General features: G+C 50.6%; 1 protein-coding gene across 1 annotated transcript; it reads right to left on the reverse strand.

Annotated features, from left to right (window-relative positions):
- Positions 1-2901: 2901 nt before the first annotated feature.
- Positions 2902-10490, reverse strand: LOC134286547 (uncharacterized). Its single transcript, XM_062848172.1, has 3 exons — positions 9658-10490; positions 7039-7228; positions 2902-6915 (listed from the first exon to the last, which is right to left on the reverse strand). Exons 1-3 carry the CDS (start codon positions 10488-10490, stop codon positions 2902-2904), a joined length of 5037 nt encoding a protein of 1678 aa, XP_062704156.1.
- Between the last annotated feature and the right edge of the window lie 8048 nt (positions 10491-18538).

Here is an 18538-nt window from a genome sequence, read left to right on the forward strand (position 1 = left end):
CTCGCCGATATACTGAAGGACCGCGGGTTCGGAATCGTAGCGCTGCAGGAGGTGTGTTGGACAGGATCTATGGTGCGAACGTTTAGAGGTAATCATACCATCTACCAGAGTTGCGGCAACACACGTGAGCTGGGAACAGCTTTTATAGTGATGGGCGACATGCAGAGGCGCGTGATCGGTTGGTGGCCGATCGACGAAAGAATGTGCAGGTTGAGAATCAAGGGCCGATTCTTCAACATTAGCATAATAAACGTGCACAGCCCTCACTCCGGAAGCACTGATGATGACAAAGACGCATTTTACGCGCAGCTCGAACGCGAGTACGACCGCTGCCCAAACCACGACGTCAAGATAATCATAGGGGATCTAAACGCTCAGGTAGGCCAGTAGGAGGAATTCAGACCGACGATTGGAAAGTTCAGCACCCACCAGCTGACGAACGAAAATGGCCTACGCCTCATCGATTTCGCCGCCTCCAAGAACATGGCCATTCGTAGCACCTTCTTCCAGCACAGCCTCCCGTATCGTTACACCTGGAGATTACCACAACAAACGGAATCGCAAATCGACCACGTTCTGATTGATGGACGGCACTTCTCCGACATTATCGACGTCAGGACCTATCGTGGCGCTAATATCGACTCCGATCACTACCTGGTGATGGTTAAACTGCGCCCAAAACTCTCCGTTATTAACAATGTACAATACCGGCGGCCGCCCCGGTACGATCTAGAGCGACTGAAGCAACCGGATGTCGCCACCGCATACGCGCAGAATCTCGAGGCAGCGTTGCCGGACGAGGGTGTGCTCGATGTGGCCCCTCTAGAGGACTGCTGGAGTACAGTCAAAGCAGCCATCAACAACGCAGCCGAGAGCACTATCGGGTACGTAGAACGGAGTCGACGAAACGATTGGTTCGACGAGGAGTGCAGAGCGGTTCTGGAGGAGAAGGATGCAGCGCGGGCGGTAATGCTGCAGCATGGAACCCGACAGAATGTGGAGCGATACAGACAGAAGCGGAAGCAGCAGACCCGTCTCTTCCGGGAGAAAAAGCGCCACCTGGAAGAAGCGGAGTGCGAGGAAATGGAACTGCTGTGCCGTTCACAGGAAACACGCAAGTTCTACCAGAAGCTCAACGCATCCCGCAAAGGCTACGTGCCGCAAGCCGAAATATGCAGGGATAAGGAAGGGAGCCTCCTGACGGACAAACGTGAGGTGATCGAAAGGTGGAAGCAGCACTTCGACGAGCACCTGAATGGCGAAGAGAATGTAGGCACGGAGGACCAAGGCAGCGGAGGAAATGACTATGTTGGTGCAGCAGAGGACGGGAACGAACCAACTCCCACGCTGAGGGAAGTTAAGGATGCCATCCACCAGCTCAAAAACAACAAAGCGGCTGGTAAGGACGGTATCGCAGCAGAACTCATCAAGATGGGCCCGGAAAAGTTAACCACCTGTCTGCACCAGTTAGTAGTCAAGATCTGGGAAACTGAACAGCTACCGGAGGAGTGGAAGGAAGGGATAATCTGTCCCATCCACAAGAAAGGCGACAAGTTAATGTGTGAGAACTTTCGAGCGATCACCGTTTTGAATGCCGCCTACAAAGTGCTATCCCAGATCATCTTCCGTCGTCTTTCACCTAAAGTAAATGAGTTCGTGGGAAGTTAACAAGCCGGTTTCATCGACGGCCGGTCGACAACGGACCAGATCTTCACCGTACGGCAAATCCTCCAGAAATGCCGTGAATACCAGGTCCCAACGCATCACCTGTTCATCGACTTCAAAGCGGCATACGACAGTATCGACCGCACAGAGCTATGGAAAATTATGGACGAGAACAGCTTTCCCGGGAAGCTGACTGGACTGATAAGAGCAACGATGGACGGTGTGCAGAACAGCGTTAGGATTTCGGGTGAGCTATCCAGTTCATTTGAATCTCGACGGGAACTACGACAAGGTGATGGACGTTCCTGCCTACTATTCAACATCGCTCTGGAAGGTGTTATGCGACGAGCCGCGCTCAACAGCCGGGGTGCGATCTTCACGAAATCCAGCCAATTTGTCTGTTTCAGGGTCGTGCAATTTCGAAAGGAAAACATGACGTACGACGACTGTAGCAAATCGTTTCCCATGCGAACGGACTGCTGTGATGCTTTATCTCTCACCCAGCAACACACTCGTTCGTTGCTGCTACAGAATCAAGTGTGTATGAAACATGGGATGATACACTTGGATTTTCGTTTCTGTTGGCGCGTATCCGGGACCAACTCCGGTCGGGTCGGGTGGACTGTATCACTCGGGAATATTTCGGGAAAGGAAGGTACTAACACCACTTTTATCACTACTAAACTACTTTATTTCTCTGCACTTTCACTTTTACACTACTTAACTTCTACTGGGAATTCACTTTTTCACTACACACTCGATTAGAATCACGCGACGGTAAAAATAATACTGGCTCACTCGAAGTTCCTATCCGCTATTTATATTTGTCGATTGGAATTCTGGAAACTTCGAGTAAGCGCGCGGCACCTGTTCCAGAACAGCGTGGAACACACTGGTGGCACTCAATCTCATCATCGGTCGGCGGTCGGTGCGGCTGCTGTGGTGAGTTTGTGTGAGTTACCACACGATAACAACGGCGGCGACGAGAGCATCTCACGGCACTCACCACAGACTCTCACGCTTGCTGGTGGATCGCGTTCTCGCAGTGACGGCGTCAGGATGGGTCGCGTTGCGGGTTGTTTATTGTGAGTGTGGGGTATGATGCTGCTGGTTGGTGTTATTGCTGCTGTTGGGTTGTGCTACGCAAGGAGCCGATGCACGTGCTATTCGTGGTTGTTGTTGTTGTCGCTTGGCTCGTTCCGTACGGAACATACTCCCCCCGGTTGACACGAAGTTTCAACAGCTTTCTTCGGTGATTCGTTGTCTTCGACTGCATCGTTTTTTTGGCTCATGGTTCGTATGTCGTAGCTCGATGACAGATTCGTGGCGTGTTGGCTTTTCCTTCAAACGGGTGTTGCAAATGAATCGGAGTACCAAAGCCAACACACGTTCATTCTTCCTAAAGTCGCTGAATCGGGAAAACAATGGAAACTCCTCTTCTACTGCTGTAGCAACTGTCTCGATGGTTGTTATTGCGGGAAGCATATCTTCTGGGATGTCTTCGAAGTGCTCTGCTCCGTACTCAACTCTGGAAAGGAATGATCGGCCGTACCACCAAAGACGGCTTCTGCACAAGTCGTTCGGTAGCAATCCTCTGGAAACGATGTCCGCTGGGTTCTTCGTGGTTCGAATGTAGCACCATTGATATTCTGCTGTTTTTCTGTTGATTTCGGCGATACGATTTCGTACAAGTTGTTTCATCCAAGCCAGAACTATTTGGCTGTCTGACCAGAGAACGACGTGACGAGACTTCATCTGTAGGACATGGACTACCTTCTCAACTAGTCGAGTCAGTAGTAGTGCGGCACACAACTCCTTTCGGGGTGTCGATAATTCGTGTAGCGGTGCCACCTTGGATTTTCTGGTAACCAGTTTTAATTTGGCTGATCCGTCGGAGAAAAGGCTGCGTACGTAAACACATGCACCATACGCCACTGATGATGCATCGGCAAATCCGTGTAGTTCGTAGTCTACGGCTTCGTCGAAGGTAATTCGTCTAGGAATAGCGATCGTATCAAGAGCTGACAAGGAATTTGCGAAGTCCTCCCAGAACTTCTGCGGTTGGTCGTTCACCGGATCATCCCATCCAATCTTGCATTGCCAGAGCCGCTGCACAAGTAGTTTGGCAACAACGATGACTGGTGACACAAGACCTAATGGATCGAACAGTCTTGCCACCTCGGAATAAATGATCCTTTTCGTGACGGGTTGCTTCAAACTGCGCTGAATTGGCCTGGCAATTTGGAAAATGTCGGCTTTCGAGTCCCACAGTAAGCCAAGTACCTTTATCACTCCATTCGGCCCATACTCTTCCAAAGCGGCTGGCTGCTCCTGTTCAGCTGTCGGAATGTGTTCCAGTAACTCGTTTGAGTTGGAACACCACTTGTGTAGCGAAAAACCTCCTTTCTGCATGATGCCCTTCAGCTGCTTCACTGCTTCAACTGCAGCTGAAAGCGAGTCTGCGCCCGAAAGGGCATCGTCGACGTAGAAATCCTCCTTCACGATGCGGGCTCCAATAGGGTAGTCTGTTGATTCGTCTTCGGCTAGTTGTTGCAAACAGCGAGTTGCTTGGAATGGTGCGGAGGCTGTCCCGTATGTTACCGTGGTAAGCTCCAGGACACGAATGCGGTCAGATGGTTGCTCGCACCAAAACACTCGAAGAAAATGCGTGTCTCGGGGATCCATGATGATCTGGCGATACATCTTTGGAACGTCGGCGGTGAATGCAATTTTATACTTACAGAATCGTTGCATAACGTCATACAGTTCCTTCTGTACCGTTGCACCCACTTGAAGAACCTCGTTGAGCGAAAGGCTTGCTGCGTTCGCCTTTGCGTTAGCGTCAAATACCACTCGGCATTTGGTGGTTGAACTCGAAGGGCGAAGTACGGCGTGGTGTGGCAAATAGTAGTTTTGCTGCTTCGGATCGTCGTTTTCCTCTCGTATCTCTCGGCAGTGTCCCAGCTGCTCATATTCTCGTATAAACTCGATGTACTGCTGCTTCAATTCTGGGTTCTTCTGAAGTCTCTGTTGCAACATCTGGAACCTTTTCAAAGCAACAGAACGGCAATCATTCAGTTCGTTGGCGTTTTCTCTGAACGGCAACCTCACGATGTAACGTCCATCTTCAGTCCGACGGTGAGTTGCGAGAAAATGAGCCTCGCACTCTTGCTCCTCGCTGGTTAGTGGGCTGGCATCAGGCACTTCTTCAATTTTCCAAAAACGCTGAATTGCCTCCTCGACGTCATCTAGCGATGCGGTGAGCGAGTGCTGTACCTCGTTGGCGATGGAACGCTCTCTGAAGACTCCAGCTACCACCCATCCTAGGGAGGTTTCACGCAGCTCGGGGAAGTCTTCGTCGATTTTGATGTGGCCGGGTCGTAGTAACTGCAGGAAGAGTTCTGCTCCGAGAAGCATGTCGATTTTCTCCGGCTTGTAGAACTCTGGATCTGCTAGTTGAACGCCAAAGGGGATGTTCCAGGAGGAAACGTCGATTTTGGCTGACGGAATGACTCCTGTGACGTTGGGCGTTATCAAGCACTGGATCTGCGCTTGATAGTCGGAAACTCTAGACCGGAACCTTACCTCAACTTTGTCGTGGGCGATAGTCTTGACGTCGTTGATACCTCGTATTGGCACGTCGACACGTTGTCTCTCGCTTCCGAGACGGTTCGCAAGATCAGCTGTGATAAAGTTCACCTGTGATCCGCTGTCAAGAAGCGCACGACATGGATGAAGGCGATTGTTCCTATCCACCACGTTGACAACAGCTGTAAGCAGGAACACGGTCTTCGTGGAGTTGGCGTAGTTGCACGAGAGTTGCGGGGTCTCTCTGGTCGAGGTCGAAACGGATACCTTGTTCTGGTCGATGGGAGGGCTTTTCTCCTGAGCTGGGACGGACACACTTGGTTTCGGCTCTTGTTTCAGTTCCTCGTTGTGGAGCTGCGTATGATGCCGCTTCTGGCATTTCTGGCACGTCTTCGGCGATGAACAATCTCTAGCACTGTGCCCCTTGCGAAGACAATTGAAGCACACTCCGGATGTCCTTACCTTCTCAATTCTTTTCTCGAACGGCAGGCTGCTGATTGCGTCGCATTGGTAGTTACGATGTGGACCCTGGCAGAAATCACACTTGTCCTTCTTCTGCGATTCGGTCGAAGCGGCATGAACCTTCACGCCAGCTGCCTTCGATGGTGCTTGGCCTTTCGAACTCGGTTTCGGCAGTGGCTGGGAGGTGGGGTTTTGGAATGCCATTTCACAATTCTCCAGCATCTGGCACCTTGTCTGAAGAAACGAAATAGTCTGCGCATACGTTGGCAACTCACCTTTCTTTTGCGTGGCCTCCCATGCCATCCTCGTTGCTTGATCCATCGACGACGACAAGATGTGGACCATGAAGAGGTCGGAAACACCCAGGAACTTCTGATCCAGATACTTCAAACTCTCGACATGGCGGGTACACTCGTCGTGGAGTCGTCGAAGCTCCTTGCAGGTTCCCGAAGCCATTTTCGGGATATTGAATAGGCCACGGATGTGTGTCTCGACGATGATCCTCTTGTTCTCGAAGCGGTCGGTGAGGATGGCCCATGCTTGTTGATAGTTTCCTTCGCTGATGACCTTGGCATCCAGAACTCCAGCTGCCTCACCAACAAGCGCCTTGTCTAGATGGTACAGCTTGATGGCGTCGGAATCGCCAGAGCTTGCCATTAGGTCCTGGAATATGGCCTTGAACTTCGGCCAGTTGGCGTACGACCCATCGAAGGTGGGGATCGGGATCTTTAATGGTTGCTGCTGCACGATTACCTGTGGTTGTGGTGGTGGAGCTCTGGTGGCATCAGTCACTTTGGAAACCATCAATTCGTCGATGATCGTGCGGACGTGGTTATATCGCTCTTCGAATGCAACGTAGATCTCCTCTTGTTGGCGGAAGGCTTCATCCGGAATTGCGGCGATGAGTTTGCTATGCACGGCACTGAATTCGTTGTAGGCGTCGTCGATGTTTTTCAAATACGTCCTCAACTGCGAAGGGCTGATCACGTGTTTGGCAGTGGCAAGTGCCCTTTGCACCCGCGTCAGCTTCATACTTACTTGATCACGCTGGCGGGACAACGACGACAACTCCTTCAGTGTCTCAGCATCGGCGGTGATTTCCCAGTTGGTCGAGTAATTTTCCACATCAGCGTCCAGCTGCTGCTGCTTCAGCTTTGCAGTTGCAACGGCCTTAGCTGCCCTGGTCTTCGGCGTATGGCTCTGCGACATGATGGAAATCCTTCGGGTAGAACACGCAGCTAACGACGGTGCAAGTGCGTGTCAGGTCGGGCGGCGGTGCAGAGTACTCCTCGGGCGATTGACGACAAATTCGGAACAACTCACAAGCGGCGGCGATAGTAGCGATTCTCTCCTTGGTCGGTGCACGTTCTGGCAATGGTGCCACGCAAACGTGTCGGGCGGTGGTGTCGTATCCTTTCCAACGGCGGCGGGCGGCACTGGATCCGGTTCGCTAGGACCACTATGTTGGCGCGTATCCGGGACCAACTCCGGTCGGGTCGGGTGGACTGTATCACTCGGGAATATTTCGGGAAAGGAAGGTACTAACACCACTTTTATCACTACTAAACTACTTTATTTCTCTGCACTTTCACTTTTACACTACTTAACTTCTACTGGGAATTCACTTTTTCACTACACACTCGATTAGAATCACGCGACGGTAAAAATAATACTGGCTCACTCGAAGTTCCTATCCGCTATTTATATTTGTCGATTGGAATTCTGGAAACTTCGAGTAAGCGCGCGGCACCTGTTCCAGAACAGCGTGGAACACACTGGTGGCACTCAATCTCATCATCGGTCGGCGGTCGGTGCGGCTGCTGTGGTGAGTTTGTGTGAGTTACCACACGATAACAACGGCGGCGACGAGAGCATCTCACGGCACTCACCACAGACTCTCACGCTTGCTGGTGGATCGCGTTCTCGCAGTGACGTCGTCAGGATGGGTCGCGTTGCGGGTTGTTTATTGTGAGTGTGGGGTATGATGCTGCTGGTTGGTGTTATTGCTGCTGTTGGGTTGTGCTACGCAAGGAGCCGATGCACGTGCTATTCGTGGTTGTTGTTGTTGTCGCTTGGCTCGTTCCGTACGGAACAGTTTCATTTATGAGTCATTGAAATACTTCAACATGCTAAAAACACTATTTAAACCACATTTTTAAATAGTGGTGCACGCCAATAGAATGATAATTATGTTTTATGAAAGAGGATAACAAATTCGACCACTTAAATCCAATTAACCGGCACCTGTAACCATTGAGAGACTAGCGCGCACCAGTGAGACACTAATGCTCTGACGGGTGAATCACAAGCAATGCGACCGGGTGGGAGACTACCGAGTGCTACGATGAGTGGAAATTTTTTTTATAACGACCGAGTCATTAGAAAAATGTATGAAACACTTGAAGTGACTCATTCAAATGTTGCATGAAAGTGTATCATTGAAACGAAATTGTACGGCCCTGGTCTGTTTTGCGGATGACATGGATATTATTGCCAGAACATTTGGAACGGTGGCAGAACAGTACACCCGCCTGAAACGTGAAGCAGCAAAGGTCGGACTGGTGGTGAATGCGGCTAAGACAAAGTACATGCTGGTAGGTGGGACTGAGCGAGACAGGACAAGCCTTGGCAGCAATGTTACGATAGACGGGGATACTTTCGAGGTGGTAGAAGAACTCGTCTACCTCGGTTCCTTGCTAACGGCTGACAATAACGTGAGCCGTGAAATACGAAGGCGCATCATCAGTGGAAGTCGGGCCTACTATGGGCTCCAGAAGAAACTGCGGTCAAAAAAGATTCACTCCCGCACCAAATGTACCATGTACAAGACGTTAATAAGACCGGTGGTTCTCTACGGACACGAGACATGGACGATGCTCGAGGAGGACCTGCAAGCACTCGGAGTTTTCGAGCGACGGGTGCTAAGGACGATCTTCGGCGGTGTGCAGGAGAACGGTGTGTGGCGGAGAAGTATGAACCACGAGCTCGCTGCACTTTACGGCGAACCCAGCATCCAGAAGGTGGCCAAAGCCGGAAGGATACGGTGGGCAGGGCATGTTACAAGAATGCCGGACAACAACCCTGCAAAGCTGGTGTTTGCTAACCATCCGGTTGGTACAAGAAGGCGTGGAGCGCAGAGAGCACGATGGGCGGACCAGGTGGAGCTTGATCTGGCGAGTGTTGGACGTGACCGAGGATGGAGAGCTGCAGCTGCAAATCGAGTATTATGGCGGCAAATTGTTGATTCAGTATTATCATGAATTTGATGTGAACTAAATAAATGAAATTGTATCCACCCGTCGAATGGACGTTTCCTTCTTCCGCTGTGCAGAGCATGCACTTTGGCGCTTACGAGCAGTCCTTCGCAAAGTGTCCCTTCTCTCCGCATTTTCTGCATTGTTCAGATCTGTCTGGGCCTTTGCAGTTGGCCGACATGTGTCCAAAGCTCATGCACTTGAAGCATCTCAACACCCGTTTGCGGTCACTCCTTGCTATTCGGGCGGCGACCCTCAGCGGGCACACCGAACAACCAACTCGTACCTTGCCTACCTTCAACAATTTGCTTACCGCAGGTACCGACAGTCGAATCATCGCTGTTTGTGTGCCTGGGTACCCCTTCGTCAGACGGATCGTTAGAACCTCTTCTCCCAATTTGCATTGCGTCTTCAGTTCACGACCAAGCTCCTCCACTGTTGTGATCTCGTCCAGGTATCGGCATTCGATCGTTGCTTCCTGGCATAAAGCTTTCACGTTCCCACCATCCCGAAGAGGTCGCCCATTGACTTGGCGAACTGCTCTCGATAGGCAGAACCTTTAATCGCCGGATCCTTCTTCAGCTCAAAGAGCATATCTCCTTGCTGAGTGCGCCTGGTTCTCACCACGTTCTCACCCAGTTCCTTCAACACCGGATCCTCTCGGACTTTCTTGAGGATTGCTGCGTACGACTGTTGATCGTTTGCCTTGACCAGCAGGGCGTCTCCCATGTGCCTCTCTCGATGGGGCAGACGGCGTTCTTGCCTGTTCTCTTTGGATCTCCTTTCGTCTCGAGCCAGTTTTCTACCTTTTTCGATCCGATTATTCCCTTTCGTTTCCTCTTTTTTGGGCTGATTTTTCTTTTTCTCCTTGCGATTTTCGCTGTTGGCTCTCTCGTCGCTCAACTCCTCGCTACCTTGAACATGCTTTGTCTTCTTCGGGCGTTCCTCCTCGCCTGGTGTTTCTCTATCCAGCTTGTTCGAGTTCTTATTTCTGCGGCCTTTCGGCGTCTCCTGTAACTCCGTTGATGCTTCTACCGCCACAATCTGCTCCAAAGCCAGCTTCAAAGCCTTTTCAGCAGTCTCAGCTCTCTTACGCAACGCTGTGTGCTCGCGGTCAGCTTCCAACACGGCATACCTGAGGCTCGACACCCTTTGCTTAATCTCAGTGTGCACGTTGTTACGGCCTTTTACGTATTCGTGCAGTTCGATGACCTTCCTGTTCAACTCCACCATTGACACCTTGGGCCTTGCAAGTTGTAGGCCTTCTTGAGTGGTGCTGCTGCTCGGTGTAGACACCGGGGGCCCTCCTTTAGTGCTACCGCTTGGTGTGGACATTTGACTCGTTACCCCTTTTGCTCCAAAGAGTCCATGTTGCCCACCTCGTGGCGTGCTGCTGTTATCGGTTGCCGCGATACTAAAAGTTTCTACCGGCGAACGTGTCAACCTATTGCTCCTTAGGAATGCGCTCGCATCCTTATCATCTGCTACCTTCGTTGTTGTGTAATTGTTGTTCTTCTCCATCTGGTTGGGTCCCCCCTCCAAGCCGCTATCTTCGCCCGTCGTAAGTAGTTGCCATCGTGATCCCATGGTGATCTTTGTAAGCAGTGAGGCCATGCTAGGGTTGACACGGTCCTTTATGGGGAACCGTGCTCAGAGCCAGATCGGCACTAGTCAGGAATGTTCAACTGAGCCTACTTTCCACTTCTACGAGAAAACCTGATGTCGGTGAAAAAGCAAGCCCGAGCTGCCATCGATATTGTGTTTTCCAGCCACTTGGCGTTTCTGAAGAAAGGTGGTGAGCTCCTAGTGACCGGGAAGTTGGTAGGCAGCTTGTATGAAATAGTGCTGACGTTGGAACACGGCTAATGCCTGCGAAACGGACTTTGGACGCTGTGGCATAGGCGGCTGGGTCATTTCAGTCAGCATGGCATGGACACCATGGTTAAAGAAGGGATGCTGTCTGAAATCAAGAAGCTACCATCAATCGGCTTTTGTGAAGCATGTGTGCAAGGGAAGCAATGCCGCGAACCATTCAGCGGAACCCGTAGTCATGCCAGTCGCCCCCTCGAGCGCATTCATTCCGACGTTTGTGGCCCGATCGATCCGCCTGCCTGGGACGGGTCCAGGTACATCGTCTCCTTCATCGACGACTACACGCATTTTGCGATGAACTACCTACTCAAGAGGAAATCGGGTGCGTTTGAAAAGTTTCATGAGTATGAAGCCACAGTCTCGGTGGCATTTGGGCATCATCGTCGACCAAGGGCGGAGACATTGCTCCAACGCCCAGAACAAGTTCTACAAGTGGAAAGGTATCCAACTTGAATGCACTGTTGCTTATACGCATCAGCAGAACGGAGTCGCCGAGAGATTCTACAGGACTCTGGTTGAGAAGGTTCGTGCAGTTCAAATCGGTTCGAGTGTACCGAAATATTTGTGGTCCGAAGCAGCGTTGGCTTGCGTGTACTTGTTGAACCGGAGCCCCATGGCCGCGTTACCTGCCGGCAGTGATGGCATTTTCCTCTGTGTACAACAGAGCAAAGTGTCACGTTACACACATTGCTTTTCTCCCAGCCAGAGCGCCACACACTGGCTTGCGTTCACCATACGTGCTCGTTGAGAGCTGTGGCGATTGGTGATGCGAGAAAAGGAATAACTCTCCACAGCCGACTACAATCTTCAGAGAGAAATGAGTGAACCAAGATTCTCTAGAGTGGACAAGTGTTCGTTCACCCTAGTTAACTCTGGCAAAGAACACTTGAGAGAGCGTTCTGCAGTGTGCACTGACGAGAATCGGGAAGCATGGTTTATCGTGGTGAAAACATCGTAGTTTTCTTCTCTACGAACCATCACTTCGGCAGTGTGCCGACATTTACGTCGTCCTCGTCGTGCTAAAAATTCGCGACTACCAAGTAGATGATTTTGTTTACAGTTTTCTGGAAGTAATGCCGCTTGTGCTACACAGGATCGAATGTTTCATCAAAAGCAAATAATTGCTCAAACATCTGGAATTTAAATTACCATCAACGAAGCGAAGAATGTATTTATGCCCTCCAACATTCGAAAGATGTTGGTGCGTCGATCGTTGCACGCTAATGATTTTGCGGTGGGTTGAAGGCGTTTGATGACGAATAAAGTGCACCAACACTCGATTTTTTCTTGTTTGTTTGGTGCAAATTTGGGCAAGATTGGACTATTTTACATAAAGTGATTCTTGTAATATGCCTGCCTGGTATTATCAATACAGTCGAAACTCGGTATTTGGTGCGAGCGATTTTTTTTTCATAATCCATGCGTGGGACCTAACTTTGGAAGTGGTGCGCTGTGTAGTTCATTAGGACCGCTAAATAGCGCGATATGAAAAAAAAAAAATTGTTCGCATCATATTCCGAATTTCGATTAGGTTGATAATAGGGTTTGTGTGCCATCAGTAATCTCACGCTCCCATATTCATCTCATGCAAAAACAAGCGATTACGGCACAAATAGTACAAACGGGAAATAGTACAAACAGCGCTTCAATCTTTTGTTTTTTTCGTAGGATGAAAATGGGAGCCACATGCTTAATAAAGAAACCAATACCCTTTTATTTATCAATTACTACCTGTCCCGGCCAAAAAGTGTAGAATTAGCCCGAAGTAAAATACTCGTAAATACATTTAAAATGAAAATAAAAACAATGTCCCGGTCAACGTCGTACCGCCCGCTCGTTCGCTCTCAGCTCCCACGTTAGTGGCTTCGTTTTTGTTTCGCTTTTCGTTTCGAGGTTTCGCTTTTGAACGGTTTCTCTGCGTTTCCACAGAGGAAGCATAATGAAACACTGATTTCTTTCTCAGCATCGTCAACAATTTTCCACTTGCTTAAAAACATTTCCATATCATCCTCGCGCATCTTTTATTGCGCCATTTTTCGATTTGCATGCAATAGGAATCCACAATGCCGCGGTGCATGCATCCGTGCATGCAACAAACTGCTCTCGCTGCTTTGCTTTTGCCAACCAGAGAAAATTTATTCAGAGTGATGCTCTGGAGTGGGCTCACTACAGTGTATACGCGCGTGTGGCGATTTCACAAGTAGGTTGGTGTGGGAGAACTAAGGTGCGCAGAAAGTTTATTTCTCTTGGGTGGTGAGTTCAGTTTCGCTCTATGGCTTTGCTTTACCGGCACTCTCGCGCACTGAATAGTTTCAACTACCAGTGAAAACATTCTCTTTGTCCCCCTGGTGATGCGGTACATGCATCCTCAGAGAGGCCGGTTCTCTCGCTCGTCAGTGCCGAACTCTAGTGAAATGCCATCTCTGCCTGCCGGTATTACCCCGGCTGAGAGGTGGTTCAATTCGAAGCCAAATATGGACAAGCTGCGAGTGTTCGGATGCCGATGTTTCGCATAGATTCCAACTCAACAACGGAAGAAGCTGGATTCAAAGAGCCGTGAAATGGTTATGATCGGCTACGCACCAAATGGTTATAGGCTCTTGGATGCACAAGCGCACAAGCGTGAAAATTGCTCGTGACGTGAAATTCGATGAAGCTACGATTCCCTATGCTCAGTTGAAGCCTGTCGACGAAGTACCACTGGTGGTGAATCTCCCGTTCGAGCAAGAGGGAGAAATCACTGAAAATGAAGCTGCCACCATACATGACGATTTTGCAAGCGATTCCGGTGGCGAGAAGGCTACTGGTGGCAAAACCGAGGATGAAGACGTCTTTGCTGATCCCGAGAAAGAACCAGCTGATGCGCTCCCTTCGCAAATTGAAAGACACGAACCTCTTAGTGAGCCGGTGTCAAGGCGCAGCGAACGGGAGCGCCGGCTTCCTGGTAAGTTGTTCGACTGTTTTGTAAATTATAGAGCAACTTCTGGCGAATCAATTTCCACAGATGTTCCCATGTGCTATGACAACATTATGTGCCGTGACGACCGGCGTGAATGGCTTGGTGCAGTTCAGGACGAGCTGCAATCGATGGCTACAAACAACGTGTGGCGCTTCGTCAAGTGCCCGGATGGCGTGAAACCCCTTAAGGCCAAGTGGGTGTCCCGGGTCAAGGACAATGTCGGTGGAAATCCAGTACGATACAAGGCGCGGCTTGTCGCCAAGGGCTTCCTCCAGAAGCATGGACTGGACTACGACGAGACGTTTGCCCCCGTGGCCGAGCTAGCCACAATCTGAACAGTGCTGGCAGCGGGCGTCCATCTGGGCTTTTCCTTCCACCACATGGACGTCAAAACGGCCTTCCTCTACGGCGAACTGCAGGAAGACATCTATATGGCCGTCCCGGACGGAGTGAAAGCGCCATCGAATACGGTCTGCAAGCTACTCAAGTCACTCTATGACTAGAAGCAGTCGCCGAGATGTTGGAATGAAAAGTTAAATGAGAAGTTATTAAAACTGGGCTTTGTACGATCCCGGCATGATTATTGCCTTTATACAAGGATTCAGGACGGTGACGAAATCTATGTCGTTTTGTACGTGGATGACTTGCTGATATGCGGAAGGAAACCAGTGACCATCGTGAAGCTGAAACGACAACTGACAGCGATGTTTGCGATGTCCGATTGCGGGGAAGTCACCCATTTTCTTGGCATGCGTTTGGATTACGATGTGAGACGTGGAAGAATGCGGCTGTTACAAGAAGCAAATGTGGACAAGCTCTTGGCGCGCTTCGAGATGGTGAACTGCAATCCAGTTGAAACTCCGATGAAAAAGGACTACAGCTTGCCCGAGCCGGGGACCCTACGGCTCATCCCTATCGAGAACTTCTTGGGTCGTTGATGTATGTGATGCTGTGCACCAGGCCGGATATCTGTTACTCCGTAGGATTTCTAGGACGGTTCCAACAGAAGCCAACAACACAACATTGGCAAAGCCTGAAGAGGATGGTTCGCTTCATCAAAGGCTTTTGTGCGAGGTACTTGGAGTACAAGCAGGTACTATCCGCCAAACCGTTAGTGGGTTACGTCGATGAGGACTGGGCTTCGGACGTCGAAGATCGAAAATCGGTGAGTGGATTTGCTTTCTTCGTTTTTGGGAATCTTGTTAGCTGGTCAAGCAAGAAGCAAACTACTGTAGCTACTTCTTCAAGCGAGGCCGAATACATCGCCCTCAGCTCGGCAGTATCGGAAGCTGTATGGCTGTCTGGTATTTTGGATGATCTGCAATTGAAGAACTGAAGTCCGGTTACAATCTATGAGGACAACCAAGGTTGTATTGGAATGGCCAAGAACTGCGAATCGAAACGATCGAAGCACATTGACGTGAAGCATAATTTCGTTCGGGATCACATTTCGAACGGCAAGGTGAGAGTTGAATATGTGAGACTCTTCACCAAACCTATGGACGCTGGACGACTGGAAAACTTGGACGTCGCCTCATAATATCGAATTGAGAGGGGGTGTCATCGAAGTAGCAATCGACTATTCTGGTCGCACTATCCACCCTGGGCCGCCGCCCAGCTCGTTGCCTAGCAACCATCCTTAGAGGGTCGTAGTAAGCCACGACTGAGTTTGATTTTTTTCGTTCTCTTTAAGTTTGCACTTCGTACTGTATAGTCGCGTTTAAATAAAGTTCTTGTTCTAGAAGTTATCCCGTTTTTCTTCTCGAGTCCTGGTAACGAAATCCCAATAATTCCGACTAGTAAGGTGCCAAAGTCGGTCCGCCGATTCCGGTTGGTGGTGGATTTCTGGTTCACCGGCGCTCCGATGACCAAAAACCGGTGCCACGTTACGGACGACTCAGTCACGTGCCCGGCGGTGGATCATGCCTACCCAAATCGCGTTCCGCCACTCTCTGGTCTACGCGCCACTTCCTCTGCAGCGCAGACAGCACCCTCGTTACTGCTCTGTCGATAGCGACACATCTCTTCGACAATGTTGTCGACTGTCACTCCGCGCAGCAAGACGCGGATTTCTTCGAACCTGGGGCATTCGAAAACGACATGTTCAGGTGTCTCCTCCACGTTAACACACTCCAGCTAAAAGGGCGAAAGAGCGTGCCCAAACCGGTGCAAGTACTTCCTGAAGCAGCCATGGCCGGACAGAAACTGCGTCAGATGGAAGTTCAGCTCCCCATGCTTCCTATTCACTCACGCTGACACGCTAGGGATAAGCCGGTGAGTCCACCTGCCATTCGCCGAATTGTCCCACTCTTGCTGCCACTTAGCCAACGAGTTCGCTCTGACGATATCTCATACGCTCCTGGTACTTCTGCGTTGGTAGCATTCTACGTCTTCGGCGATGGTGATGCAAATGGGCATCATTCCCGCGATAACACATACTGCCTCCGTCGAAATTGTTCTGTACGCACTCGCGACCCGAGTGGCCATGAGTCGAAATGCGCTCTTCGATTCCGCTTCGTACTCAGTGCTTCAGCCCATGCTGGGGCGCCATACCTGAGTATTGAGCCTGCTACGCTCGCCAGAAGACACCTCTTACTACTTCGTGGTCCCCCGACGTTCGGCATGACCGTCGCTATAGCATTGACAGCCTTCGCCGCTTTTCTGCAGGCGTAGTCGACGTGCTCTTTGAAGTTGAGTCGATCATCGACCATCACTCCTCGATGCTTCAAAGCTCGTTTCGATGTGATTACGTGCTCTCCGACTACAATCTCCATCGTTTGGGCTGCTCTACAGTTGCTGACCAGAAGTACCTCCGTTTTGTGATGGGCAATCTGTAGCTTGACCCCAGTCATCCACCTTTCAACAGCGAACATTGATTCCGTCGCCAGCATTTCTACTTCTTCAAGCGTCTCTCCCATTACCGTCAACACGACGTTGTCTGCGAAGCCCACAATGACGACTCATTTTGGAAGTTTTAACGACAGTACGCCGTTATACATTGGCTGCAAAACGGTGAGTCGATAAGGAGAGCATCCAATATAGCTCTGGTCCTCACAAGTTCCTACCTCATGCTTCCACGGGTCAAGCGATGACAAGCCAGCTAGAGTTGTGTGCTTAGCTGGTAGTGCAGCCTGGGCACTGTTGTCCTTCTGACTTCAGCTAGATTGAGGAGGTACGATCCGAGCGTCTGTTCACCAAGGAGGTGCGGCTCAAACAGCGTCTGTTCTGGCATCCATCGTAAGTAAGAAACGCTGCACCACGCCCAGCTAGATCCAAGGTGGTAGCCCCATCAGCGTGGTCGTCCCAGTGTTGGTTGGGACGTTAAACAGAACTGGCACGATGGCCCTCCGGCGAGACGGGAGTGTTGGTGTAGGCCCAATAAGCCACCCGTAAAAATCCCCATTGCGAATAACATAGGAGAAAATACGACTCGATACAATCGGCAAAGATCCACGCGATGAAATAAGGACTACGATTGAAAACTTGGAACATGGAATTGCAAGTCACTAGGTTTCGCAGGATGTGACAGGATAATCTACGACGAACTACATCCCCGCCACTTCGACATCGTGGCGTTGCAGGAACTTTGTTGGACTGGGCAGAAAGTGTGGAAAAGCGGGCATCGAGCGGCTACCTTCTACCAAAGCTGTGGCACCACCAATGAACTGGGAACAGGATTTATAGTGTTGGGCAAGATGCGACAACGTGTGATCGGGTGGCAGCCGATCAACGCAAGGATGTGCATGTTGAGAGTTAAGGGCTGTTTCTTCAACTACAGCACTATTAACGTCCACTGCCCACACGAAGGGAGATTCGATGACGAGAAAGTAGCGTTCTACGCGCAGTTAGAGCAAACATACGATGGTTGCTCGCCGCATGACGTGAAAATCGTTGTCGGCGACATGAACGCGCAGGTAGGATGGGAGGAAATGTACAGACCGGTAATCGGGCGAAACAGCCTGCACGCCGTATCGAATGATAACGGCCAGCTTTGCAGCCTCCCGTGGTATGGTAATCCGAAGCACCTTCTTCCCCCGCAAAGATATCCACAAAGCCACCTGGAGATCACCCGACCATCAAACAGAAAACCAAATCGACCACGTTCTAATCGACGGTAAATTCTTCTCGGATATAACCAACGTCCGCACATACCGCAGTGCGAACATAGATTCGGGTCACTACTTAGTAGCTGTATGCATGCGCTCAAAACTTCGACAGTTGTTATCACCACGCGTCGAAGTCGAACGCCGCGACTCAACAGCTGCGCAACGTAGAAGTGGCTCAAGACTACGCGCAGCAGTTGGCAGTGGCCCTACCAACGGAAGAGCAGCTTGGTGCAGCTACACTTGAAGATGGCTGGAGGGACATCCGATCCGCCATAGGTAGTACCTCGGCTACAGCACTAGGCTTCACGACTCCGAATCACAGAAACGACTGGTACGACGGCGAATGTGAACAGTTGAAAAACGGGAAGAATGCAGCATGGGCGAGAATGCTGCAACACCGTACGAGAGCAAACGAGGCACGTTACAAACAGGCGCGGAACAGGCAGAACTCAGTCTTCTGGATGAAGAAGCGCCAGCAGGAAGAACGAGATCGCGAAGCGATGGAAGAGCTGTACCGCGCTAAGGACACACGAAAGTTCTACGAGAAGCTGAACCGCTCACGCAGAGGCTTCGTGTCACAAGCCGACATGTGCCGAGATAATCACGGGAATATTTTCACGAGCGAGCGTGAG

The sequence above is a fragment of the Aedes albopictus genome, chromosome 2 (assembly GCF_035046485.1).
Source record: "Aedes albopictus strain Foshan chromosome 2, AalbF5, whole genome shotgun sequence".
In the NCBI taxonomy this organism is placed as follows: Eukaryota; Metazoa; Arthropoda; class Insecta; order Diptera; family Culicidae; genus Aedes; species Aedes albopictus.